Source organism: Apteryx mantelli, chromosome 1 (genome assembly GCF_036417845.1).
Source record: "Apteryx mantelli isolate bAptMan1 chromosome 1, bAptMan1.hap1, whole genome shotgun sequence".
NCBI classification, from domain to species: domain Eukaryota; kingdom Metazoa; phylum Chordata; class Aves; order Apterygiformes; family Apterygidae; genus Apteryx; species Apteryx mantelli.
This window is the reverse complement of record NC_089978.1, coordinates 179,645,413-179,671,703: the sequence shown is the minus strand read 5'-3', so window position 1 is coordinate 179,671,703 and position 26,291 is coordinate 179,645,413. Positions and strand designations below refer to the sequence as shown.

General features: G+C 36.0%; 1 protein-coding gene across 1 annotated transcript in view; it reads left to right on the top strand.

Annotated features, from left to right (window-relative positions):
• ZDHHC17 (zinc finger DHHC-type palmitoyltransferase 17) overlaps positions 1–21,826 on the top strand; it is an 87,526-nt gene extending 65,700 nt beyond the window's left edge. Inside the window, exons 11-17 of the mRNA XM_067313073.1 lie at positions 5,203–5,327; positions 8,330–8,392; positions 9,781–9,874; positions 13,731–13,814; positions 14,219–14,376; positions 16,638–16,732; positions 18,685–21,826. Of these exons, the coding sequence (XP_067169174.1) occupies positions 5,203–5,327; positions 8,330–8,392; positions 9,781–9,874; positions 13,731–13,814; positions 14,219–14,376; positions 16,638–16,732; positions 18,685–18,823 (758 nt within the window). The 3' untranslated portion in view covers positions 18,824–21,826. The remainder of the gene's footprint in view (positions 1–5,202; positions 5,328–8,329; positions 8,393–9,780; positions 9,875–13,730; positions 13,815–14,218; positions 14,377–16,637; positions 16,733–18,684) is intronic.
• The last annotated feature ends 4,465 nt before the right edge of the window (positions 21,827–26,291 follow it).

Here is a 26,291-nt window from a genome sequence, read left to right as displayed (position 1 = left end):
TTTGTTGAATATCAGGGTGGTTGCATGAAAAATAAGGCCTTCTTTAAATTGTAAGACTTAATGATGTGTCTTTTAAATGAGCGATCTTGAAATTAAACTCAAACAGTTCATACCAATCTAACGTACTTTAGCAAATGTTTTCATTCTACTGGATTTTTCTCAGCAGCTTCTGAGACTGGTATATTTTTTAAAATAGATGGTGTATTTTTTAAAATAGAAATACTATTCTTTCTGAGAATGAGAAAGTTATGGCAGACGTATTTATGGAATGGAAGCATAAGACCATAAATTCATATATCTTTTTCTTCTTTTTGTGTTTTTCTTTTTTTCTATTTTTTTAAGTCTTAGAATAACCTAAATTGTGTGTTAACACAATGCTTTTCAGAAGTCTTTTTGGTCCATAGCAAAGAAAAGGTGTTGTGTTTCACTCTCTCCATGTGTTCTCATCTTCAGTTCTTTGCGGAGTAGGGGCAATTTCACCAAGGAAAGAAACAGTCTTACACACTTAATCATTGTATTTTAATTTAGTTTTATTTTTAAAACAAACAAAAAAAAGCATTTGAAAGCACACTTTTAATCAGGTGAGACTAGAATTTCACATTTCATTCTTTGCCTTTAATGTTTACAGGTAGACTGTTCCCTTTTGTCCTGTGAAAATTCAGGGCACATGTACTGAGTCTATATCTCAGTTGTTCATGAGGTCTCCTTTCAGTTACAGCTGAACAAATAGTGCCTACTATGTCAGAAGGTTCTTTCACTGCACTGTTTTTCTAAGATATCTGGGTTTGCAGTAACACGAAATATTCACGGTACGATTTTGTTTGGTTCTACCCCTTCCATTTGGTGCACCTGGGAGTATGCAGTTTTCATTAATTGTTAAGTTTTTTTAGTAGAACATATGACTTTCAGTGCTGAGGTAATGAGATGATAAAAGCCAAATTATTTACCGTTGATTGATACTTCATTAGTCATCTTTATCTGATTTCAAATACACTTAAGAGTGGTGATTGTTTTTAGGCAAAGGAAAGCAAACAGCATGTGCACATTTTTTCAAGGCGGGATCTTTCTTAGCACTGAGTGTAAGAGAATTCATCATGATTTTCATGCTTTCACAAAGCTGTTATAGTGGTGTAGTGTTTTAAAAACTGTACCAAGCCAATTGGCAAAGTTATGTAGATAAAGCTAAAACATACATATTATCAAAATTTTACAGTTAGTATCAGGAAAAAGTAAAAAGAGGCCAGCAGTTGTTTCTGGGGGGAACCAAAGACCAAAGAAACCCAAAGCCCGGAAACAGCTATTCACAATTTCTGTTGTCTTCTCTAAATATTTTTTATAACTAAAAAATAAAAAAATTCAGTGTGTGGGGGTGATGGCAGTGAATGAACTTTTTTGTGCAAGCTAAGGGATTTTTCCTTATACTACCTAGATGATGGAGGTAGAGAGCCTTTGTAGAGCTTTATTTGGTAAAAAATGGATATTGTGTAATATCTAGTCAAATGAGGCAGCCTGTGGACCTATCTGCTGCTGTTGTCAACCTGTACTCTTGGATCCAAATGTGCAGCTGGTGCAGATCGACACATTCGTCAGCTTGTATCAATCTCTGACAGCTTTTACTAGCAGCAGATCTTTCTCTTTAGGGAAAAAGGGCTTTACTGTTAGATTAGTAGTTAATGGAAGGGTGCATTTTGATATATAATGTGCAGTTTGGCTTGGTTTCAGGCCCTGTTGTATGATGTGTGGTTGAGATACCAGGAATTTGCATGTATTTGGGCCTTTTCAAATAGGTGGTGCAGTTCAGGATAAAAAATGAGCTCATCAAATGTTTACATCACTCATCGAGTTGGGGAGGGGGGTGCTTGATTTTGCTTTTCATTTTAACAAGGCAGTCTTTTTGCCTCAGCGTTTCCTTGGAATGATTGTATTGATTAGGACTAAAAGTAATAAGTGTTTCATGGACGTTTCTGCATTGTCTCACACAGTGAAAACTGGAGAGGCCTCATAAAAGATGGCCAGTTGGTGGCAGTGCAGAAGGTAAATATCTGCCAGGATCATGCTTTTTACAGCCCCTAATACGTTAATGTGCTTTTTCTTCACATGATTGTAAGTAATGAGGACATCAGGACAAAATGAGGCCCTGTCTCTGGAGAAGTGATTCCCTACTCTGTAGCTAATGCAAAACTGCAAGGGTTTCTTATGTATGGAGAGTTTTGAGAGATGTCTGTGATGTAAGTTGCTGTGGTCTCTTCTGAAGTAAGCTTGAGAGAAGAATTCAAGATACATAATTTTGGATACCTCTAGTATGGACATCCATATCTAAGCAAGTTGTTGAAGCTCTCTATAGCCAGTGGAGAGAAATAGCCATTGTAGGGCATTGCTTGTTTCATTATTCTACATATTTTGCTGCTGAAGATAGGTGGGAAGTAGCTTTTTCTTTCAGTTATGTATAAAGGCAGCCTGAGTGATTTAAGGTAGGTGAGAGGAATCCAACAGTTGGAGGGGTTTATCCTGTTCCACATCCGATGCTAGAAATGGCCTGGAAGAGACGGCTTTAACATTGCACCCCCATTCAGAGCCTGCGCAGTTCGCAGCCCTTCTGTCCATTTTTTCTTAAATCTTACGAAAGGCTTGTTTTTGAAAGTACTGATGAAAAATACTGCTGACTTTTAGTCTTTCACCACTTTGTTACTGCTGCCCGATACCTAAGTCTCCTTTCCTGTGTGGTCTCCCAGCATCTCCCATCCTCAGCATCCAAGTACTTTATCTGGCACAGTTCAGGTTGCCAGCATGGCACTCAGCTGCCATGACGGTGGGGGAAGGAGAGGCAGAACTCGGACTGTGCAGCAGTCTCCTGCCTTCTCCCTGGGTTTTATGCAGTACTTGTTTAATGGGGGAAGGCAACATGCAAAAAAATTCTACATGCTGAATTTCTACTCCTGTGGCTTGGATCCATGTATGGCTTCACGGTCGCAGTACTATGTTGTCCAAATTTAAGTCAGTAAAATAAAGAGGCCAAAACCTTAAGGTCATAAAACCCTTTTGCGGGATAAAAAATAAATTGTCTTTTCCCCTATCTTCTTTAACAGTCTAGACATGACGTACAGTAATTAGGAATGGTTCATATAATTTTTTCAATTGTACCTTTATTGTTTGTAACAGATGTCTGATTAAGGGATTTTTTTAAATGAAAAACAGTTTTCATTGTTGTGGCAAAAACACCAGTGATAATATTAGCATTATAAAGAAAACGTAAGCTCTTAAAGCTTAACAAATAAGTTGAACTCACTTATTCTTGGCAGCAGTTAGCTTTAGAAGAAAAATAGGAAGAAATTAGATTGTATAAAAGTTAAACTTGGAGCTTTTCATATGTAATGCGTCAAATAGAACTGTGTGTGTTTAGCTTATAATATACCTGTTTTGTTTTCCCTATTATAAACTTGCTGGAAATGGCTTGTTACAGGAAAGATTAATTAGCCTTTAGTGAGTTAATGCTAACAGTCTACTATATAAGGAACATAATTAAAATGTGAACTTAACTTGCCAGGTTTTTTTATTGGAAATTTACAGCCAGTCCTTCATCCAACAAAAAAGGGAAGCAAAATTTATTCGGGATACGCTTCACATTAACTTTGTTCTTAGCATTTCAGAAGTCAAAAGAGGCCTTACTTAAATTTATTAAAATTTCAAATTTATTTCACGTCACAAGAGCAGTGTAGAAGGATTTTTAGAGACCTACTCTTATTGTGTAGAACTCTTTTTTTTTCATTTTATATTTGCTTGTCTCTGTACCATGCAGATTTGTTTAACAATATTTTATGAACATTTTTTTCTGAATGCTACTTAATGCCTTTCTTATAAACTTTCTTTCAAGTTTCTTTCTAAGAAACTTTCTTCCTCTTCCATATTTCACATATATTTTAATTTCAGAACTGATTGTTTTTTTTTCAAAGCATGCACAAATTTTTGTTGTTTTTTTTTAAAGTTTTGGATAGCAATTCAGTACAAATTGCCACCTAATGCTTGTTTTTAAGTCTTATATGCAGGGTTTTAAAATGCAAATGCACATTAAACTTTAATTACAGAAAAAGCCTTAATGACTACCAAATTAGAGATAAATATTCATCTAAGTAGCTCAGAATATAGTGTAGTTTGAATGTGCAGCAATTTGTGCCGTAATAGTAAAAGTGTCCGTTTTAGGTGGTTAATACTCTACAGGCTTCTGCCAGTAGAGCTTTGTCGATTATGATATCTCTTTGCATTTATGACTGAAAGCTGGCAGCTATTTTTAGTGTTGGTCGGGTCTTTTGTAGATGTAGTAACAGAGTAAATACTCCAGTTTTCCAGCATTTAGGGAAGAGATCTGTCTGAAGTATTTGGTTTTCCAACATCATTGCTAGGAAATATTTTGATTCTGTGAACAGATGTCAAGTTTTGTGAGACTGTGCATGTTAGGTGGAAAATCATTCAATGCAGGAAATTTATTTTAAAGCTAGTGGTTATTTTCCATCTTTATATAGTAACTGAATTTTTAAACATTTCCAGGGAATACTGAGTCCTGTGTTTTTATAACTATTAGTAGATGTGTTAGTATGTTAAAAATAACTTTCATTGATGTGAAATAGAAGTATTGCTTTATAAAAGGACAAGGTTTCAGACAGTACCTTTCTTGGAGATAAGTGACATTTGAGACATGATTGCCATGTAACTTCTTTGTAGCACAATTCCTTATATGGCTAAAAGCAGCCTTTTTTGTCATCTGATTGGAATTTCAAACCAATGAAGACATAAGCAGTCAAATGAGTTTCTTATAAGTAGCACTTTGAGATGTTTATTGTGAAAACAGGAAACACTTTAAGTTTCATGGAATTTAATTTACTTAAGCGAAGAAATAATGATAAAAACTGAACAATCATTATTCATGTTTTAGAGTGTAAGTACTTTAAAAGTGTCTCATGGAGAACAGCATTTTAAAAATAAATAAATTTTCAAGTTTGAGCAATAGAGAATACTGAATACAAAAGAAATTCTTACAACAAAACTGGTTTGGTTAATTCAGAACACTACAGTGACTCAAGAGCATTTGTTAAAAATTAAATTCACTTTGTATTTATTTCAAAATTACCAGTGTTATTAATTCATCTCGCAGTGGTGTTTTCAAAAGCAACTTTGATTTTAAACTTTAGAATCCTTGACTTCAAACACATCTCAATTTTTTCTTTATACATCTTCCATTCCTCGCTAATAGTGTTGCACTTTTCTACAATTTTGGAAAATCCTGGAAATCTGATCCAGGAATCATCAAAGCCACAGAAGAACAAAAGAAAAAGGTAACCATGAGTTATTCTAAAGCTGTTGTCCTTCAAGGATGGTTTACCTTCTGCCAGTTGGTCTGAGTAGTTTGCTGTTTAGTACAGGAAACGTCAATAAATTGTATAACAGAATGGCTAAAATATTGCAAGGTTTTTCCTTCATTTGTCATCCAGATTTCTTTTTTAATTTGAAAGATATGTCTTACTGGTCCAAAGTTGCATTGAGTAACAAAATGAAATTGCAACTTAAATTTACAAGATAAAAAGTTTAAAAAGCACTTAGGTGAAAATGAAAATGTGAAGTTACTGAATTTTGACTTAGTGAAACAAAAATGACTGACTATGGAATAAATGTTAGTTAATTTGTTTCTCTTAAAAACTTTCCATATTTTCTATCATCTCAAGTTTTGTTTTCCTTTGTGTCTAAATATGTTTGTCTGAATGCCAAATACTTTAAGGATAAAATAAGCCAAATCCCTGGCAATCAGTTCTTTTTTGTTTTGGTTTACATATTAGAGATAATATGTATGATCTTACAATAATTTTCTGAGACTTGATAACACTATTGTTAGCAATTCTAATTTTTTTTATTGAAATGCATTTTTCTCAACAGTTAAACTGAGGATTGAAAATGACAAAATTAAAAGCAGCAGAAACATTTTTTTGTTTCTTTTTTGGGCAAGATTCCTAAAAGTTCACATCCCACCAGAAGTCAATGAGATTTGTCCTCCTAGTTCACACTGATTTGTAAAAACACCTGTATGGATTGACATCAGACCACTGGGTATTATGACCATATATAGGGATAAAAATGTAATAGCCTTTAAAAAATGCTGTGATTGTTTAGATGACTTTTGTTTTTTGATTCGTTGTTACTGGGTTTTCTTAGTGAATGTGCAGATTTACCATGAAGATTCCTTTTCTATTAGTGCAAATTTGCCAAAATGCATTCTAGTCTACGTACTATTCCTTCAACTGGACTGAATAATTACATACAACTTTAGAACAATCAGCAACTGCACTCTGGTTCTGATTCAGCAAATTGCACAAATATGCAATTCATTTGATCTACTTGCGTAAGTAGTTGAATGTGGGCATAAAACCTGTGCTGAGCTGGATATGACTTGCAGAATGCAAATTCTTCAGTCACATGCATATCAGTTTATGAATGTTTTGGATTTTTTACACTGCAACTAACTGAATTATCAAACTATCTATTATCGGGGCAGAAACCACTGTGGGGCATATACTTTAACTTGGCCCAGTGTCGTACTTTCTCCCCTGGTTTCATAATCCGTCTCCAAATGTGTTTAGGTTAGGTTGAGTTAGCCTTTAGCTGTTGAACAATTAAGTAACCCAAAAATTCTTTCAATTCCAGATGACCAAGTTAAGTATGTTTGGAAATGTGCCGTAAGCAACATTTTCAAGTGTTTATTCTTCTGATACATCTTGCCCATTTTTGGTCTAGTTATTACAAAATAACCTGAGTCACTCCAAAAAAATTAATAATAACTAAAAAAAATTAAAAAGCACAGAGAATAGACCTAAGGTTTACAAAGCACAGAAAACTGTCTCTCAACTTGAGCACTCCTGAGTCTCTATGCATTATAAATTTTAAGGAAAGTTTTATTTAAAAGTGTCTCTGCTCCTGCTCAGTTCTGTTCTCCTAAACTTTGGGATCTCACTGGTGGATAATTGCTGAACTCCAGTGTTGAGCATCACAACATGCAAATTCCTTTGTGCACCTCTTCGTTAGTGTACAGATACTTCCACTGAAATCAGAGGAACTATTTGTGAAATTCTCCAGAACGTATTAGAATATCAAAAGCCAGACCAGCAGAAATGAGAAAACTGTAAAGACTGTTCCAGACTGAAGATTGGCAGTTGGCTTGGATTGCAACCTCTTATCGCCCTGAGATCGGCAAAGAAAGCATTAAGACCCTGATTTGCTCCTGAAGTATTGATTGTAGCTTTTACTGACTGTTTTGAGGAAAGAATTCCAGATTCTAGAATGTTTCTATGCACTTTTCTGACCAGTTATTAAGTGGACTATCTTGGGGGAAAAATTTTGCAACTTCAGTCAAGTTCCCCATGTTGTTGGTCATCATCTCATTCAGAAAGTGGTATGTGACACACAAGATATTCATGGTTTGAAAGTGAACAGCAGACTAGCCTATTTGTTGTTAGGCTGTTTATGCTGAACGGATTCTTTCGGGATCAAGGAAGGCTAGTTTGGCAAACGGTGCTTTCAGGGAATTTTCCAGATGTTGCAAATTTCATTTAAACCTTCTTGTGGCACAGATTTCAAATGCTGAATTCTAAAAGTTGTTGTAAACAAGTATTTTCATTTCATGGAATAATAGGTTGTTTCCTTTGCAACAATGGAATGGATACTGAAGGAGCGCACAAAATAAAAAACTATCAATTCCTGTGAAGGAATAGGGATGCTTTAACAGATATTTGCTTCTGTGTATCACTTGATCCATAAGTATAGCATTATCTGTAAGAGACGGGAGATTTGGTTTGCTTTATACCTTTCCTTTGTAGAAGCTCAACATCTAAGGGAAGAGGTGAATATAGATTTGAAGGTTTTGGTGGGATACTTCTGGAAATAAAGTCTGTTTTTTAGAGTGACCGATCCTGCTAGCTTCCTGAAAGGTCTTGTGTGGTCATGTTTAGAAAATCAGCTTCATTATTTTTGATAGGTTTAACATCAGGCTAGTCAAACTGGTGCTAACCACTGTGTGGATGTATCAAAATTAACATAAGCTTACTTTTTCTCTAATTAAATCTGGGTAGAATAGGAATGACTATAAGCTAGAATTCTTTCAGAAAGAAGTGTCTATATTGGTTTAATTAAGTAGGTTTAAAATCAGTTTCAGCTGAGTTTGTTGTTCCTGTGTGTAGAAAATGCCTGAGATAGAGTTCACAATCCTAGGTCTGAGATGCAAATACTATATTGGTTGTCAGCACGTGTCTGTATGCTAAATTCTCATTTCATTTCTTTGTTTTTTCTGCAGACAATAGTAGAACTTGCAGAGACAGGAAGTCTGGACCTCAGTATATTCTGCAGTACCTGTTTGGTAGTGTATTTTTTTTTTTATCAATTGCGGCTCTGATTTTATTTATTTGTTTTATTCTGGGCCAAAACTAGATATTCATATGCTGAATACATTTTTTGCTTTAATCATGCAATTTCAAAGACGGACTGTTTTTGCAATCTTTCATTAAAGCACTGTTTTCATTTAATAATGTATCCATACACAAAAACCAACCCTGCAATGGTAAGAGGAAAAAATTGATCTTTGTACGGATGATTTATTAGTGTCACAATCCAAATATCTAGTATGTCTAGCAAGAGAACAAATGGTTGGTAATGCACAGAATAAGTTAGGAAAACCATGGGTGACATCTTACTACCTTGGTGCCTCCATTGTAAAGCAATGTGGTACGTTGAGTAAAATATTTTTCACAGATTAATTGTACTCAAAATTTGGCGGCAATCTGAAAACAAAAATCTTAATTTTTGTCCTTTTTCTCTCAATTTGGCAAGCTTTACATCTGTTGGACTCGTTATTTTTCAGTTCCACCACAAAACACTTGGAGAAAATAACTGTTTAAGGAAAAAAAGAAAAAAATGAAAAAGTAGCCTGTTTCATAGTAAATGTAATGCAAGTGTTTCTTTTTTAGAAAGATAACTAGCTAATATAAAATTATCAAGGTTGTCAGTATTATGCTGTAATGCTCTGTACTATGTAGAAGGCAATTGATGCTAATTCTAAAAATTTAGAATCCTTTTATGCACTTACAGGTGATATTTCTTATGGAAAACAGATTCTTAAAATTGAATCTGGAAAATTACATACAGATGTGACACCTTAAAAAAATTACATGGGTTTGTGTGTATACATATATAGATAGATAGGTAGATCTCAGAATACTTAGTATCAGTTTTCTTTTTCCCTTCATTGCCATTTTATTTCTTTCAGAATATAACTTTTTTTTAAAAAAGTTGGAATAATTTAACATTCTGAATTCCACTGAAATTTAGTCTTGTTTAATCCTATTCCTTTCTTTGGAGAAGTTTACATTAGCAGTCAATTATGAATAATGAATCACAGAGTTCAAACTCATGCTATACTGTCATTGTAAAAAGCTGAAGTGAAGCTGGCATGCAAAGCTCAGTAACTGGAGGGAGTAGGAGAACTTTATATGAAAAAGAAAACAAGCTTTTTAAAAAAAGTGAAAATCATCATTTAAATAAGTTTGTATTCTACATATATGCTTGTTTTACATAGTATATAGATAAAGTTTGATGCTAATTTTAATGCAGTCTTAGCCATTAGGCTTGAAGTTCTCTAAAGGATTAACAAAAGAAAAATCAATGTATGTTTAAATCAAGTTTTTTTTTCTGTAGTAAAACTGTCAGTTTTATTTTACCGTTCTAAACAAATTTTAATATCCATTACAGATACGGAAGCCAGTGAGGTCTAAACACTGTGGTGTATGCAATCGATGTATAGCAAAGTTCGATCACCACTGCCCATGGGTGGGTAACTGTGTAGGTGAGTAATTTGCTAAAGTACAATTTGCTCATAAGAGTGAAAGAAAGGAAAAGCTTGTGAAATTGTTCCTAAATGTTGTACAGGATTTTGTCTGTTCTTTTTTTGCTGATGACGGTGATTTGATTTCTGCAAAAGTGTGAGGGGAAAAAAAAACTGTTTAGGACTTTTGACAGAAGGAAAAGCATATTAATTTTCAGTTTTACTTTTCTTCTACATATAGTTCTCTGCATTATTTTCCTTTGTAATGTCTGTTATATACACATCCTCAAAACTTCTTTGTTTCTAGTTCAGTCTTCTATCTATATATTTTTATTAATATGAACTCTAGCAACTAAAAGACTTGTAGCTTAACTGCATTTTCACTTTGTGCAGAAAGGGCATGTACTTATTCCACAACTGTTTATCCTTTATATGATATAAAACTTAAATTGGGAAATCATAGGTAAGAGAAAATTAATGGAAAAGTATACGTAGTCAAAATTGTAATAATTATGGCAGTTAGATTCGGAATGACTTCCCATTGAGTCGTTGTTCTCTCTTTGACCTCCATCTAGTCATTTATCCTCACTCATGATGATGGGAGGAACTGATGTATACCAGGAATAAAGTCTAGAAATGCTACCATTCCCTGTCTTTTTGAGAAACTTGTTTGAAAACCATTGTTGCACAAGGGACGCTGAACACTTTTCACAGCTAGGACATGAGACAGCTTCCTTCACCCATTTTCTGGACAAAAGAGGAGGTAGCTTTAATCTTGGGGAGTAAGCAGGACTTGGGTTCATCAACTTCCAATGGCAAATAAATGTTATAGTCCTTCCAAATGTATGTAATAATAGTCACAGCAATTTAAAATGACTGTCCTTATGATCAGGAGTAAAATAGTCACTGCTGGGATTTAAATTGTAATGTGGCATCGCTAAAGTCCTACTGAGATGGATTCATCTCACTCCCTCCTGTTTCATGTTTCCTAATGTTGTCGCTACCTTTTGAGTTATATTTTAAATGTTTTACTATAAAGACCAAAGAGGTCTTTAAAAGAAAAAAAAAAGGGGGACGGGGTTGGAACATGTTTAGTGACAGTTTGATATTTGTTTTATAAAAGTACTGGGGAAGATCCAGTACTTTAGACTGATTTGAAAAGCATTAAAAAAAAAAAAAAACAAGGGGAGGGAAAGCCTAGTTTGTGTTTAATGAGAGAATATGTGAGTAATGGGATTATGTTAGTTGGAGGAAATGTTTAAAAAGAAGGTGGTGCCAAAAAAACAAGTCCTCTTGCAAGTGGACTTGTACAGATCGGGATAATTGATGGTAAAAGTAAACATCAGAACACTTAAAAGTATGCTGGAAAAAAGCATTAGAAATCACATTATGGGAACAGTGCTGAACTGTAGGGAGTGATGGTCTGGATGACCTTATATGGCTTTTCTGTCTCTGATTTGTACATGGTGGCTCTGAGCATACTATTGCACAACAAAATCCATTCTTAAAACAGCATTCGTGGTATGTTTGCTAAAAAAGGGAAACATCAGTTACGACTTTCTAGAAAGGCAGAATTTGGAAATGTTTTACGTGATCTTCCTTTGGATGTGTTAGAAGGATAAGAAGGATTTTACTAAAGATAGGCTTGGGAGATATTGTAACAGTGTGTACAGAAACTCTAAAATAGTTCTTTTGGGGATTAAAGTTGTAACACAAAGAGATCAAGGATCAATACTTTTACCGCTGAAAAAAGTGACAAGTGAAAACTGTTTTTAAAATATGTATTTGTTTGGTGTTTGGGGCAAACTGTATTCGTCCTAACTGCAAAATTTTAGCTAAAATTACAATAAGCAAGTCTCTAACGGTGATTAAACTTATCTTTTAATAGGGTATCAAAATGACATTATATATTTTACAGTTGGTTGTTTAATAAAAATCTGTTGATTTTTCATTTTCAACACTTAAATTTCAAACAAACTGCAAACTTGCAACAGAAGCTTAATTTTCAAATAATAGCATGAAAGGAGATATCACTGAATTTTATTATGTTATATATCACACTGGTTATGCTGAAGTCATACTGAATTGTTGTTCCAAAAGCAGTGGCTAAAAAATTAGGCCCCTTGTATATAAGCAATTATTTCACAGTTTAGAACAATGATTTTGCCCCCCCCATATAAAAATTCTTCTCCAAAGGGCTATAAGCAGGAAAAACGAAGAAATGAGCAAGCCATCCAAATTATGCAATATAATTCCATTAATTTAAAAATCAGTTAATTGTATGTTGTTATTTATGTATAAGTAACATAAACACAACCATATAAGAGAAATCAGCACCTATTTCTTACCATATTGTTTTTAACGGTAGAGGATCACTGCCTGTGTGTTCCTGCCTGTTCCTGCCAGTTCAGGACGACCCTGTAGGGAATAATGCTCTGTTTTGCCCAGTCTTATTTAAGATGCAAACAAAAGGCAGTTTCGCTACTTTTACTTTTTAAAGTCTTTTTAACTGTGACCAAGGCTGTACCTGTCTCACAGTTTAAACAGTCTGTGCTATGTATAGTTCGTACACAGTTTTTTGTCAAATACAGTGGGATTTCATGTTAAGTAGAATATTTGGCTTGGTATCACTGGAGGTGCTACTGAAAGGAGAATTTCATCAGTTTATCAGGTGGACCTCTCAGTCAGTGTTTAACTTTCTTTTTTTAAAATGTCTTTCATAAATCATAGCAGTTCTGAAATTTAGGATGCAAATGGAAGCAATACCTTCGAGGCCTTCCCAACACTATTTCTCGTGCGCTTTTAGCTGACTGAAGGCAATGTTACAGCATAGTTTACATCTGAAGGAACTTGTTTGATTTTTCAAGGAAATGTCTTGTGCTTAGTCTAGCTTGTGTTGTATGTTTATTTTTCCTCATCTCTTATTTATATATTCTTTCAGTTCTCTTGCTAAAAGCACTTGATTGTTTTCAGCCTCTAGAGGATGCTCTTGTTTTAGCAGGCAAAACATTTGGCATAATGAACAAATAAATGCCATGCTGGTAGTTGCTGACAGTCAAATCTTTTACAGCCTGTTATCCTCTCTGGGTTCAGTTTACAGCCTAGAGCTGTTGGGATGTTATGATAGTGGACATATTTTATAAACAGAAAGAAAGTTGAACACTTCAGAAATATGAGGTACTCACATAAGAAGCATCTTTTAGCTGTATTAATGTTTTAAAAAGATTCATTTTTAATAACAGCTCTTGTTTTTTTAACTTACATTTAAATTCAGTTATAAACAGAATATTTGGGGTTTTTCTCATTCATTACTTTAACCAGGTATTTAGGCCTCTTCAGTTAAATGTGTTTGCTTCCAAGTTCTGTTAGAGACTTTATTTATATTTAGCTGCATCAAGAAGGTTTAAGTGTAAATTATGTTTTAACTTATGTTGTCACAGAGGGTTGTGTATTTTTTCATATTTCCATTTCTTTTAAGTAAATGAACTCTGCAGTCTGTCAAATTTTTTTAGTGGGATTTTTAAAAAACATTGAATTAATTCTTGGCTGCTCTTGGCTCTGCAACAGCTGTTACCAACATTGCTCTAAACGTTGTCTGTCAATAATTGTATTAGTTCATGACAGAGGTCATCAGTGAAATGCATTCCTGTGAATTTCATCTGTAATGTGACAGGAATTCAAGAAGCTTTGTTGTACTCAGACATAAAAAGTCACAAGTGAAACAGTTAAATTTCACTTTATTAGAAGTTATAGAAGCTTAGTAGGCTGGAGAGTAATAAGCAGTACCTCTAAGTAAGGAATTAAACTTCCTGGTGTAGTGTTGTCTCTTTCCTGAAAGTGTGGTAGTTTGATCCCTGTTGTTCTTGTGCAACTTTAGGAGCAGGGAACCATCGCTATTTTATGGGGTACCTGTTCTTCCTGCTTTTTATGATCTGCTGGATGATTTATGGATGCATCTCTTGTAAGTAAATGTTTTCTTTGTTGCTTATAAATACTTCATTTCCTGGTATGGGGTCCCCCCCACTTCAGATTTTTACCTTATCAGAGTTCTGATACTTTTAATTCTGGAATTGAACTCTATAATCATTGCCTGTATCAGTATTTTAAGTCAGAAAAGGATGCTTTTCTTGTCCTCGATTTTGTCTTCATCACAGCCGTGTGTGTGAATGTCATGTATTAGATGAGTTGAGAAAAAAGCCCAGGGGTAGGGAAAGGAAGAGGGAGCAAATAAAACTGTTCTAGCACATTGTCATTTTCTTATTTCAAGTAATGTAAGATGCTCTAATGTCAGTATTATGTTGGTGCATAGTAAATGTGTGATCTTTAGTGTTCTGTGTCGTTTCTGACACTTTGTTTTTTTTCTAGATTGGGGATTCCACTGTGAGACAAGTTATGCAAAGGATGGATTTTGGACCTATATTACACAGATTGCTACCTGTTCTCCTTGGATGTTTTGGATGTTTTTGAACAGTGTTTTTCACTTCATGTGGGTGGCTGTGTTACTCATGTGTCAGATGTATCAGGTATGGCACTTCATCTGTAATGCTGAATCTTGGGAGTGACATAAGAATGTTACTCCTATATATTAAATGCTTCCATCATTTTAATTTAAATGTTCATTATGCAAGATTGAGTGCTCAGTGTCTGAACCGTAGATGGAGGAGGTGGGCATCTGTTGTCTTTGGATAGAAGATATCATACACTTCCCATTGTTTTTTGTTTTCTTTTTAAACAAAAGGTTAAAATACCTTTCTCCCACTTTCCATTCTCAGACTGACAAAAAAAGGCAAAATAGTCCAGAGAAAGGCAATAAAGATTAATAGAGGCCTAGAGATTAAAATCTATGGGTAGAAGTAGGAATAATGCAGTAGGTCATTAGCAGAAAGAGGACAGTAACTTCAAATGGGATGCAATATTTTCTTAAACTGTTTGAAAATGATTTGTTAGGATCACATGACTACTCTAATCTGACCAAAACCAAGTTCTTCATGATATGCTTTAAGGCTAAAGACAAGTCATATTGAAAGCCTTTAATGAACAATGAGACTTAACAATTAATTTAATCTTTCCAGAGATCATGGAATTAAAAATCCTCTAAGGCGCAGGTAAAACTATGTAGACAATTTGAATTTTGTCCTCCTTTTTCTATAATGCTCATGATTTACAACATACCCCAATTTCAAAATCTTGTCTGTGTGAGCCAGGACCATTCAATCTTCTAGGGGTCTTTCCTGCCCAAGACAAATGAGCTAAGGTGACTACATGTATTTCACATGGCTTTCAAATTGGTCTAAACCACCAGGCTTCTGAGGCAGGATCAGCAGGCAACTTTTCAGAGAGCTTTCCAACATATTTATGTAAGGATCCATTAAGCTTTGCATGATTCCCATGAATATTCTGATTATTCCTTATTGGATATTGAATATTGGAATCATTCCATGGTTCCTGTGAATACGATTTGTAACGACTCTGAACTATGGCCCTTGAAAAAGTACTTCTCATAGTATTTTTTATCATTAGTGTAATTAAGCAAAATAATTCTACCATTTGACTCTACCTAGAAACATGAACTAAAGGAAATACAAAAACTGAACGCACAATCATTACTAAATTTCCTAAGAGTATTGTGCATGGGAAACTTAGATTCACTTTCATCTATGTCTTTGGACATTGCCATAATGATGGAATTGTTAAGGATATTTTCTTGATAACCTCTTCTGCTCTACAATTCCACAGCCCCTGCTATTGCTGCCTTTTTTTTTTTTTTCTTCTGCATGAAAATTAAGGTTTGACTTGTCCTCCTTACCATCTGGCCAGGGTTACTGCCAAAGCCCTAGCTACCACCTCAGAAAAATAATTTAAAACCTTGACAACTTCTTTCCTCAAAAGTTGGTGTTAAGAGCTCATCTATATACACAGACATGAAACTCCGCTAGATTTCATGGGGTCGGAGAAAATGCTTGAGACAATACTCAAGTACATCCAGATGAGACAAACAAGCCAAAATTTAACACTCTCATTATTCTTGCTCCTGTAACATGCAGTAGAGTTGAATATTTGTATTTCACTAGGAATTATAAAATTTTATCTTGCATAAGGCTGCTAGCAGCATTCTCATATATTTGTTTCCAATAATGTCACAGTACAGTAAACACCAGTTTTATGTAAGATGCCCTTTTAGGCCAAAGTAGTTGGAAAGCTGTTACAGTAAATCACAGCCTTTGGGCCAGATGACTTGTGTCTAAACCTTTTTTCTGGTCTTCTTTTTATCTTATAGATAGAAAAGTTAAAGTTATGTTATTGCAACAAAGTCATAAATGGAAAAGAAATCACTACCAATACTACAACCAGAATTCCAGGACAAAAATAAGATGATTTGAATGCTGTGTAAAATAACTCTATACAGCAGATTTCAGCTGACTATATATAAATAGTTAAAGGCATCTCTTATGAACTTTCAGGTTGGGATTTATTCAGTGACTGTGATTTATTTCTGATCGCTTTCAAAATTAAACCTTTTGTGCAATCATCTGGTACAGCTGTTGTTTGTACCTGGCAGTTGCAAATAGCAGAGCTGATCAAGTTCTGTGGATGGAGTTGTGTTGCTTCTGTTATGGCTCGGGGCGTTTTAAGTTGGGACCCTATAATTCCCTACCCCCCCCCCAATTGTCCTTCAAAAGAAAAAATATGAGAGGGGAAATTCGGTCCTTTTTCAGTCTGTCTCATTAGAGTTTGTTTGCATGTTTTACTTGTGCTAAATTGCTTGCTTTTCTCCTATCTTCAGATATCTTGTTTAGGTATCACTACAAATGAAAGGATGAATGCAAGACGATACAAGCACTTTAAGGTTACAACCACATCTATTGAAAGCCCATTCAAGTAAGTTTTAAAGTGTAAACGTGTATTTCTCATTTGGGTAGCCATGTACATGACTGAATTGCACAGCTGGTTGAAATGGAACTTAAATATTTTAAAGTATTTTCAATATTTGGAATGCTAAATCTGTCAGCTATTTTTACACATTCTACTCAATTATAGGAAGGGAAAAACATTTTGTAGTGACTCTGGACAGGAATGCATAAACCCAGAAAATAATGCTTTCCAGTAAGTGGTCATAGTTTGCTGTAGAGTTCTGGGGAGAATAAATTGAAAATACCCTCTTTATAAATCAGAGATTTCCGAACGAGGGGTAGTTGCTTACTGCATGGTGCAGGCATTGACCTGGATCTTCACCTCCACACTAGGCACTTTCTACTGATTGATATTAGTGGGCTGTTAGATTTGATGCAGTGCACTTGCTCCCCCCTCCCCCCTTTTTTTTTAACTGTGGGAAAGAGACAGCACTTCCTGCTCAGGAGGAAGAATATGGCCAAAACTGAGTGAGAGAAAGGGAGCAGGATGTCCCAGGGACTGAAGCCAATGTTGGGTGGGTGAGACTTGGGCTTTTAGGTATCAGTAAGTACAGGGTAGGTTAGGTAGTGGTGAGGGTGCGAGCTGAGTGAGAGAGGGGAGCTAGGGGATGTTACAGCACTGGGATGTCAATACTTGAAGGGTGGCAATATGGTGGCATGGAGCAGTTTACAAAGTCAGAGCAAGATGTAGATGAAGCCATGAAACTGGAATATTGATGTGCTGAGGGTATGTTATACATAAGGAATGGGAAAGGGACACAAGTGCATCTCATCCTGCTGTGTGTGCTGTGTCCCATGTGGGAGATGCCTCTCTTTCAGGTGGTACCAAGGAAACAGGAGATGGGAGTTTTTCTTGTAGCTTAATTTTGTGCTAGAAGAGAAAGTTCTGTGAGATTTCTCTTTTTTTATATCCCTTTATACAAAACTTAATGAGAAATAGACAAGCATCTTTGTATGGTTGCGTTCTTCCTAGAGGTAAGAGTTGTAACAAAATCAGGTAATTACTGTGCCTGAAGAACACAGGGCTGTGGACAGGATAGGAAAAAAGTACTGTTTTTGTCCCCAGGTTAGTGTCACATTCACAAACCATTTTCACTGAAATAAGTAATATTCTAAAAACTACTCCTGCAAGTAACACCAGAAGTTTAAAATAAGCGACTTGGCATCACCTGTCAGATGAAGTACTGACATCAAGAATTCATGTTCTCCTATTTGCTTCAGCCTAGTCTGGCGTATATAATGACACAAGCTTCCCTTCCAGAAAACACTGATCTATTCAAATTATGTGTAATTAAGTATAAAATGAGATTGTTTTCCTGGAATTTTGATATAAGCATCTTAAATATTTGACAGTAAACTGATTCAGCAGCAGAAACGCTTGAACTTTTCATTCATTTAATTCCATGCGATAATGCTGTCTTAATTTTGTGCTGTCTGGGGGCTTAGCTGATCTTAGAGCTGCAGCTGGTGAACCAGCACATATGACAGAGATAGATCAATCTGAAGATCAGTGTTGATAAAAATGGAAGTTATTCTAGGAACACATTCACTTCATGCTCTTTAGTGTCCTGCATCCATATGATACAACTTTTGTCTTGGGAAGGGAACTGAATTATCATGATATTTTATATGATGGTATGTTGTCAATCACGTTACAGTTTTTTCATGCAGTTTTGGCAGATAGCGAAAGAAAGTTAGTGTCTTGGCTGTGTCTGAGACCAAACATTAATCAATCTAGTGACTTGTTCTTATTTCAGAAATTACTCATCAGCAAGCATTAAGATAATTCTTGTATGCATTGGTTTTCTAAAGGCAGGAACTTAAAGGGAGAAAAAGTAGATTTGTAGGTAGGTGAAAAATGTACTTTGTTAGGTGAGCTATGATATTGCTTAGTAACATCTGTTTTTGTTTTGTTTTCAGCCATGGATGTATAAGGAATATTATAGACTTCTTTGAATTCAGATGCTGTGGTCTTTTTCGTCCTGTTATCGTGGACTGGACAAGGCAGTATACAATAGAGTATGATCAAACTTCAGGATCAGGCTACCAGCTAGTGTAGCACCACGTTCATCCTGTGAGCATATCATATCTGAGTGGTGCCTGAAAAATATTCTCTCTCTCGAATCCACATCCCTTGAAGAGTAGCATGCTATGTGTAGGGCTGATGATGAATCTTAAGGTAACTTCTCTTCATCAGAATTTTATTAACAAAAGTAAAAATGGACAGAATAAACTGCCAAACATGATAAGGAAGAGGAGGAAGATCAAAAAGGGATTTTAACAGTTCTTAACATGAGAATTATTCACAACAGCATATTCACAGTATTTGTTGTTGGGTTTTTTATTTAAGATCTTTCACAATGGAGCATGAGATTATTAAAGTATTGACATAAGTAGTTATGTTGTGCTGAGCAGAAATATTCATTTCCCAGTACAGATAATTCCAGGGGAACAAGAATTCAGAATAAAAACCCCCCTAAATTTCGTGATGCAAAGTTCACTAAGATTGCTACATTGTAGTTCCTGTAATGTGACTTTTTAATACAGGTTTTCTATAGTATTATGTACATTGAAAAATGTGCATTCCAATACTGTGATAAAAATCATGTGGTGGGAATCCCTTGTAATGTGTTAAGTTATTGCAGTAGAGCACGTCAGATAACGTTAACAAAAAAATACGTTGCCTACGTTTTTTGGTGATTGTTATTGCCACCAGTTCCTGGTACAACTAAATACTTGTAATAACCCTGTTCTGAGATTATATAGTCTGAAAATAAACAATTGTGCAAATAAGGAAAGCTCTTCTTTCAAAGTTAAAGCCCTGCTTAAATGCATGATACACCTTTAAAACTAGATTACAGTATATAATATTCAGCAGAAAAAAGTGGAAGGAGTTTATCTTTGAAGTGATTGTATAAACAACTTATGAAATAGTGATGTTTCAATATTAGGTTTCATCCCCATGCAGTACTGTGTAGTGTAATCGGAAATGTGTTCAAAGAGAAGTGTTATAGGGAGAACCAAGGATGTGACTACAAAAGTCTCAATTATAAAAAGACAAGATATAATGGTTTTAAATTCAATGTGACTACAAAAGAAGAACCTAAAGCTGTCTGAAATACTTTGTTTGCATGTAAACTAATGGAAGACAAACAAATTAACAAAAACAAAACAGTACGATCCCAATAATAGCACATACAAGTAGAAAATCTAATGCAACATTCTGAGGAAGATGGTGTATCAGGAAGTGGAAATCACCTTTTTTTTGTTTTTGTTCGTTTGTTTGTTTGTTTTTAAGTTCTCATGCTACAGATATGTTTGGAAGGTAAGGAATGATCTGAAATTGCATTCCAAAGGGGCTCTTTTGAATGTGATGCACTGATTTTTGTTATGGTGTTTTCATATACTCATAGTGAATTATTCACTGCTTCCTTAACTATTGTTTACAGAGAGACTGAGAATCAGGTTAGTTCTCTTCTAAGTGCTGTAGCAACCTAGTGGTTCGAGAAACGTGTGAGGGGAGTTTGAGGAGGGGACCTGAAAGCAGATGACTGAGACCAGTGTAAAGAATGTGTATCTGTATATAAGTAATTTATCAAATAGTTTTCTCTTTGTGAGTGTGTGTTTAGTATATTTAAAGCTGCTCATTTCATTTTATTGAACCAAAAAGTGTAGGAAGATATCTAATGCGCTTTTAGTGATGTTCAATATTGCTGTTAATAGGCATTATACCCTGCAAATTCACTGCATGTTTGATGCTTGGCAAAATTAGTGTTTTCTGTAATATGCAGATTACAGGTAATAAAACAATCTAGTGGTATTCCCGCCCCTTGCCTTAGTAAGAGGAGCAGTGAAACTGTAAATAGTTGATGTTCAGTATTTTCAAGTAAACATTTTTTTCTGTAGTTGTTCCTTGATCTCAAGACATGTGCTTAGTTTGCAAGTACCAGATATCAGGATTTACAGAAGTGCAACATTAGAGTACTTGAATGTTTAATACTGGAAAAATCAACATCATCTTGGACACAGTTTTAACAGGAGAGATTTGGGTGTAGGGGTGGCAAGAAGCTTTTGCTATTTTTGTCAGACAGAATTTGTAATCCCAATGATGACACGTTTTACCTTAGTGAAAAGAGTTGACACCAGTTACTCATATTTTTTATAATCTGAAAAAGCATGAAGACTTTACAATGTTGTTTATTTTAATTAGCAGTAATGTTCTGCATTTTCTTCATCTTTTTTTCACGTTTTTGTTGGGGGTCAGTTGACGTAAGGAACTTCAGTGCACTTCATTAAATATATTATAGCACCAGAAGAGCACTTTGGTATTGTAATACGAGTTTTGGGTTTAATTGCCCAGTTGCATTTGCTACCATGAATTGTGTCATGCAGTCCATGTAAAAAATGTTTGCAAAGAAGAGGTGATCGTTGGTAATAATGATGAATTCTGCACTGTTTAGTTGATAATAGCTCTCTGGTGACAGTTTTGCTAAGACCTGCAGAATTTGAGCAATAGTAAGAATAATAGCTGTTAATCTTAACTTGCATATATGGATTTGGGGTGTATAAACAGTTTCCAGTGCAAAATGTAACTTGTCTTGAGTAATATTGAATCTTTTGATCTGAAATCATCAAAACAAGGGGGGGAAAGCCAACTATGCAGCATTTTTCTGTCAAGTTATCAAACATACAATTCACTTACTGTACCAAAACTGCATTGCTTCTGAAACTTAAGCTGATCCAGACCAAGAACACGTCAAATCAACTTAATCTGATATTGGTAGAATAAATGGAAATTTTGTCTTGGCCCTAAACATGTGCTGTTTCTTTGCAGGTTTCTATATTCTTTGATGTCCACCAGTTTTTTAATTAATATGCATAAAACAGCATCACTACATTTTAAGCTATGGATTTTTTTTGTATATTCTTTATTTATAACTGTGCCAAGTATTATTTTAATACCGTCGAGATCTTGATGTATTACATTGTGAACAAAAAATATCTGTAAAATGTTTAATAAATTAGCTCTCCTTACATAAATTAAATCTGTTAAATTTTGTAAGTTATTAATCAAATAAATATTGACTCTTAGATGCAGTGTTTGTCTTGACTTGGGATGTGATTTCGCACTGTGGTGTTTTAGTCCAGCTTCAGAAGCCATACCGTGAGAAAATAGCTGCTATCTTGCATATGATTTGAGTAATTTCTATTTCCAGAAAGGTTGCCAGGTGTCTCAGAGATAGCATGTACCCGTTCTGTGCTGACATGAGATCCTGTAAGACTTTTTCTTCATTGGATTTCAGTAAGTTACACCTTTGTACCAAGGATTATAAGTTACTATTCACTAGTTAGATAAACCTTTCTTTTGAATAAAGTATGCTGGCAACATAACTGATTTCTTAAGGGAGAATGGCTTTTAGGGTGCATTTCAGGTGGCCAAATGTAGATGATTAATGACATCTGAGATACTCTAAGGGTTAAACAAGATAGCCGTATGGGACTAGTAGATGTGATGACCAAGGCATGCACTTTCTGGGTGGCACCTGGGGAAAAAGGAATACCTTGACTCTGATGGTCTGTGGTAAAGGTAGTATTAATAATATTAATAATTCTAGTAGAAACAAGGTAACCAGCCAAGTCAGAATTTACCAGGATACTTATAGGCAGCAATATATATTAATATGTAAGGCTAGTACTTCAAAGCACACCTGATTTAGAAGAGGAAAAAAAGGTCTGTTTTTTGCGGGGTGTGGATTTAATACTGATTGAGAATTGCCACTGCTGTTGTCCCCTTTGCAGGCAATGGTTCTGGTGGGGCAGCTGCGCCCATGCTTACCTCTGCTGGCCATCCTTCAGCTTGCCCTGTGAAGGCCAAGAAAGCTACTTTCTCTTTTAAAAAGACTTTCTATGGTGGAGATCTCCATTTGAGATGCTCCCTCACAGCAGTCGCTGCTTTGGGGAGGTACGGGTGGGCTGCTGCTGACTTGAAAGTTGGCTGCTTTGTTTATTTGGGAAGAAGCCTGCCCTTTGCACCCTCATTACAGTATGATTAGTGTCCCCTCCCTTGTGCTTTCCATGAACCATCTTTACATGAAATCAGATTCTTTTGCTCTGAAAGCAGTGTTTACAGGCAAAAACCTTCATTGGATTTTAGCCGTCTTATGCTACTGAATGCGGACCAGTGAAAATTGCACCTACTGATTTCAGGTTGAATTTATTTGCAATAACTTATAAATTTAGCCCTGTATTCACATTGCCTGCATTCCTACATACTACTGAAATATTTCTAGATGGTGAAACCAGTTGTTCTTTTAGAACCAGTGTAGTCTTAAATTAGAGCTCCAAACAGAGACTAACTCAAGGCATTACTCCAGCCTGGGCTGAGCGCATATTCACCAGTTGCTGCTGAAAAGCTGACAGTAACCAAGTGAAAGCACTTCAGTGCGATTTACTCATTTCTCTTGACAAATTCAATGTCTTTATGGTTACAAGGTTTCTTTTTCCTTCACTTTTTGCCTTTTTGTGGTTAAATTAAATAACTAGTTGAGATGCAGAGTAGTTTGGAGCTGTGAGTTATTGCTGTGACTCCCTCTAGGAAATCAAAGGAAAGCCCTTGATTTTTAGTGACTTAAATCACTGCTGATCATTTCTTCTGATCATTTTTCTTTCTAAGAATTGAAAGCTGTTGTTTATAGCAAAATGAACCATGTGCTATATGCCAATTTTTGTCAGCACAAATTGCACCCACTGTCTCTGCTGATGTGGCTATTTTTAAATTGCTTACAGTAGCTGCAGCAAATAATGGGAAGTGGTTTCATCTGCTTAGGCTGTTAAGACTCTGCATGCATGTCAAGAGCACGATTTTGGTTTCTGTCTAGCAAATAGGACTGCTCAGCATTTTACAATGCCTTTCCTAAGAACAGCAAGTGTTTCCATCGCGAAACAAGGCTGTGGAGAGGTGATACCGTCACCGTCTTCGTGTGCCCAGCCGCTGGAGGCCCGGTACCGCCCCAAGCTGGAGCGGCCCGAGTAGGGAAGTGCTCTGCCATGGGGAGCTGGTGCCTGGCGAGGAGCCACGTGAAGCAGCCCTCTGCCCCCAGGCTTGTGGGCAGCCCAACCGGGAGCCCAAGTCTGGACTCAGAACTGGTCTTTTTCTCTTCCCACAACAATTTGCGAGGCAGCTGTGAACAGGCATTTTCAAGTGCTTGTGGTTGGACTGTTCATTGCTAGGCACTGTCAGACAAGGAGACCTTATATCTAGCGCTGATGTAGAATATGTTAATACATGTTTTCCATTTTCTAGCTTTTTTTTTCCTAAGTACCAATAAGCCAGACTACACATACCAATATTTTCTAACTGTTAGTGCTCCGATTTTAAACGCTGTGCTTTGTACACTGCATTTCCTGAGATGCTCCAATTGATACTCCATTTGATCACTCAGAGGAAAGCTCAAGTGTAAAATGTCAGAGATGAGGTCTGGAAGTGACTTCCCTTGGGGAGGAGGAGAGACCTATCCTGGATTATTTGACTAGCACAGGGCACCTGAAGAGACAGCTCAGCTGACGTGGTTATGTTGCTGCACACCTACCCACGCTTGGTTAGAAATAAAGATTGTGAAAGTTGTAGCGATATTACATGACTGTAAGAAGGAAAGATAAATGAAAATACCTTCTATTGAGCTAAACTGCAGAACTGCTTGCAGAGATTTCTGAAATGAATGAATTTTGTATTATATTTCTGGTGTGGAAAATGATTTATGTTCTTTCAGCATAAGAGTGTGTGTATACATATATAAATATATTTAGGCAGTCTGAATTTATTAAATAAATTGTTTTTTCATTTTATCATTACCTTTTAAATTTGAATGTAAAAAGTAGTTGTTTCCTCAGTTTTGAGACACTCTGAACATCTGAGATGACTACAGTTGGTCATGAAGGTCAGAATGACAGAACCTGCAGTAAACTTTATTTAATAAGTAGCTTTTATATACTACTAAATGGCAGTGATTTGCAAGAATTTAACATACCAGAGAACGTGTACCCCAAAGGACCCTCAGTTTCTCTCCTGAACATAATTTTTGTTTTAGATAGTGCATACTTTAATGCTGAAAATGATAGTAGGATCTTAGCTTGAATAAAAGCTTGTGATGATCCACTGCTTAACTATATCAATTGATTTTGAGTTGCTCTAGAACTTTTTTCCATTGTGTAATAGCCTTCCTCCCACTTTTTAAGAAGTCAGATTTTCAGCTGCTTATTTATATTTTTAGTCCTAGGACAGATTCATTAGTTGGAAGTTGGTCACAGAGCTAGGCATGAGCCTTTGGATTGGGTAGAAGAGTAGGAGGTGAAGGAAGTTGTCCTGACAAGTGTGAAGTTGGCAAAAAAAGAAAAGTACCTGTGTGAGGATCATCAGTACGAGTAGCTGGCCTGGAGTTTCCTGCCGAGGTAGCCTGGGCTGTGCTCTTGCTTGCTGTTGCCCTCTCCCACCCCAATCGTGTGCTGGTTTTCAGTTACTGTTCCTGTTTTAAGCTGTTGGCTTTTTTCCCTCTGTGAACTGTACAAGCTCTTGGCTCACATTTTGATCAGTCTGTCTGTCCTTCCTGATATCCACATTGTTCTTTAATGACCCATACAAAATGCTCTTTGTGTATTATTTTGACTCATACGTATTTTTCTAATCAGGCTTTGGCTTGCAGTGCTTCACCACCTCAGACTGCGGCAGTAGAAGTTCCTTGAAATTCAGCCTGAAACCGCTTTCACATAGTTGATTACTACTTTTATTGTAACATTCCCAGTCTTGAATGCATCATCTCCATGAATTCATTCTGTGAATACTTTTTTTTCCCAAAGGTATCAGGCTGCTTCTGAAACCAGACAGTGTTTCAAATCTCATCTTTTTGTTTAACTAACTTCTGTTGGGTAAAATTGGTGCAGAAACTAAACCTCCAACCTCCACCCCCAAATCACCTGGGTCCTAACCACTGCCCTGAGCTCCTTGCTCCTCACCTATGCTGCTCTTCTCAAGGACTGAGCCCCAAACTCCTTGCAGAGCAGTAGCGTGTCTGCCACTGAAACAGCTGGAGGGACACTCCTGTGGTAGCCTGTTACATGCTGGAGCTCAGGCATGCCCTCCCCACCAAAGTAAGAGATGTGGCTTTATAAGGACTTGAACTCAAATCTCAACTGTATGCTCTTTATGGTAAACCAAAGCCAGCCATAAGCTTTGCAGAAGAAAGTGACTTGTCGGCAGCACACTGGTGACCAGCTCTCACAGATACTCAGGAAACTTAAGTTTGGGTAGAAAAGTGCTACACTGGTCATGCTAAATACCAGGTAGTCATAGAAAAATAAGCCAGCTTTCCTTAAATTAGGTGTTTTGGGTCATGTTTCAGGCTTAAGCACCTCATTCTCACATAAAGCCTTTGTGTTGGTCTAGTCCTGGGGCTCTAGCTGAGGTGATTTGCATTTGTTTCATAAGAAGTGAAATGTCAGGTGTTACCAGATCACACCCAGCATTCTCCTGT